Source organism: Cyprinodon variegatus, unplaced genomic scaffold, assembly GCF_000732505.1.
Source record: "Cyprinodon variegatus isolate N-32 unplaced genomic scaffold, C_variegatus-1.0 Scaffold1283, whole genome shotgun sequence".
Classification (NCBI taxonomy): domain Eukaryota; kingdom Metazoa; phylum Chordata; class Actinopteri; order Cyprinodontiformes; family Cyprinodontidae; genus Cyprinodon; species Cyprinodon variegatus.
The window spans coordinates 19,936-21,241 of record NW_015151736.1 but is presented as its reverse complement, the minus strand read 5'-3'; the positions used below and the strand labels follow the sequence as shown (position 1 = coordinate 21,241).

The 1,306-nt window shown below is 46.8% G+C and overlaps 1 protein-coding gene across 1 annotated transcript in view; it reads right to left on the bottom strand.

The window, feature by feature from the left end:
• Positions 1-1,306, bottom strand: part of vps13c (vacuolar protein sorting 13 homolog C (S. cerevisiae)) — a gene marked incomplete at its 5' end in the record, with an annotated part of 63,493 nt that overhangs the window by 42,965 nt on the left and 19,222 nt on the right. The window contains 3 exons of the mRNA XM_015402000.1: positions 523-626; positions 707-826; positions 906-1,059. Coding sequence (XP_015257486.1) covers positions 523-626; positions 707-826; positions 906-1,059 — 378 coding nt within the window. The remainder of the gene's footprint in view (positions 1-522; positions 627-706; positions 827-905; positions 1,060-1,306) is intronic.

The window sequence follows — 1,306 nt, the reverse complement described above, 5'->3', positions numbered from 1 at the left end:
CACACCTAAATTCACCTCTGCCAACCTGCCTCTGCTTTTGGGTCCTCAATCCAACACCGAATCCTGACAAAATCGATTCTACAGGGTTCTGACTCAGGGGGTCTGAAGACAAAAATCCTTTGCCAAGTGTGGCTTTTTTTGGTGAGAATCCCCCCCCCCCTTGATTTTCCAAAACTACTATATTCATTTTGAATGATAATGCCGAACCTGACAGAGAGGCAAAAAAAGCAAATTAGTGGAAAGGAAAGAAACAGAGAAAAAAGGCAACAAAACCATAAAACCAGTTAGTATGTCTAAAAAAAAAAAGATGGATAACCTATAGGAGCTCCTGCAGAAGGGAACAGGAAAACAAAAGAACGAACAGCAACAAGAGCAACAGCAACAAGAGCAACAGCAACAAGAGCAACAGCAACAACCCTTACAGGAATATTTCTGAAAAGCACCCAAATTAATAACATCATGGTTTAACTGGATGGATGAACTCTCATACATGTGACGACACACTGTATTAAATGTACTCGCCTCCTTATGGATGCCTTTGGGATCAACGTCCAGGACGATGACGTCTTCCAGGCGGGCCGAGATGTGAGTCTGAGCTCCTTGCATCAGGAAGGAGCTGTTCAAACCTGAGGAGCAGATTAAAGCTCAGAGATCCTGCCTGACATGAAGCCGAGTCACAACCAGAAGCCGAGATCCGATTCCACACCTTTGACTTTGATGTCAGCCATGCTGCAGGTCTGGTCACACACCAGGATGTTGAAGGCTCCCAGAGTCATCGTCGCTTTCAAATCTATGACCTCAGAGTCTACAGGTGAGACCAGAGCGCCTGAAAGAGACACGGCAGGCAGAGGTTAGCTCTGACATCACCGTGTCGCGCTGATTCTGTCTGCAGGAGAGATACTGACTGGGCTTCACAGACGGCGTTTTCTCCTCCGTCTTCAGCTGGATGTCTTTCTCTGCAGGCGCCGCGCTGCCAGATGATAGTGATGATGACAGGAAGTTAACTGCAGACAGAAGAGCCTGAGTGTGGAGCGTGACGTCCAGGGAACTGAAGGTGACCTGCAGAGACAAACTCTGACTGAGCTCTGATCGTCATAAGACACAAAGAGGAGAACCAGCAGCTAGTGCTGGACAGGAGAACCTTAGATCCTCATCAAGATATTTATCCAGTATCCAAGCACTGAGATCTTAGCAATGGATTAATATGTGGTGGAATAGTAGCAACCAAGGATGTTCAACTCCGTTTAATGAGGCGATCAGTGAAGGCCATTCATCAACTTAATCCGTCCGGTCAAACACAGACCTA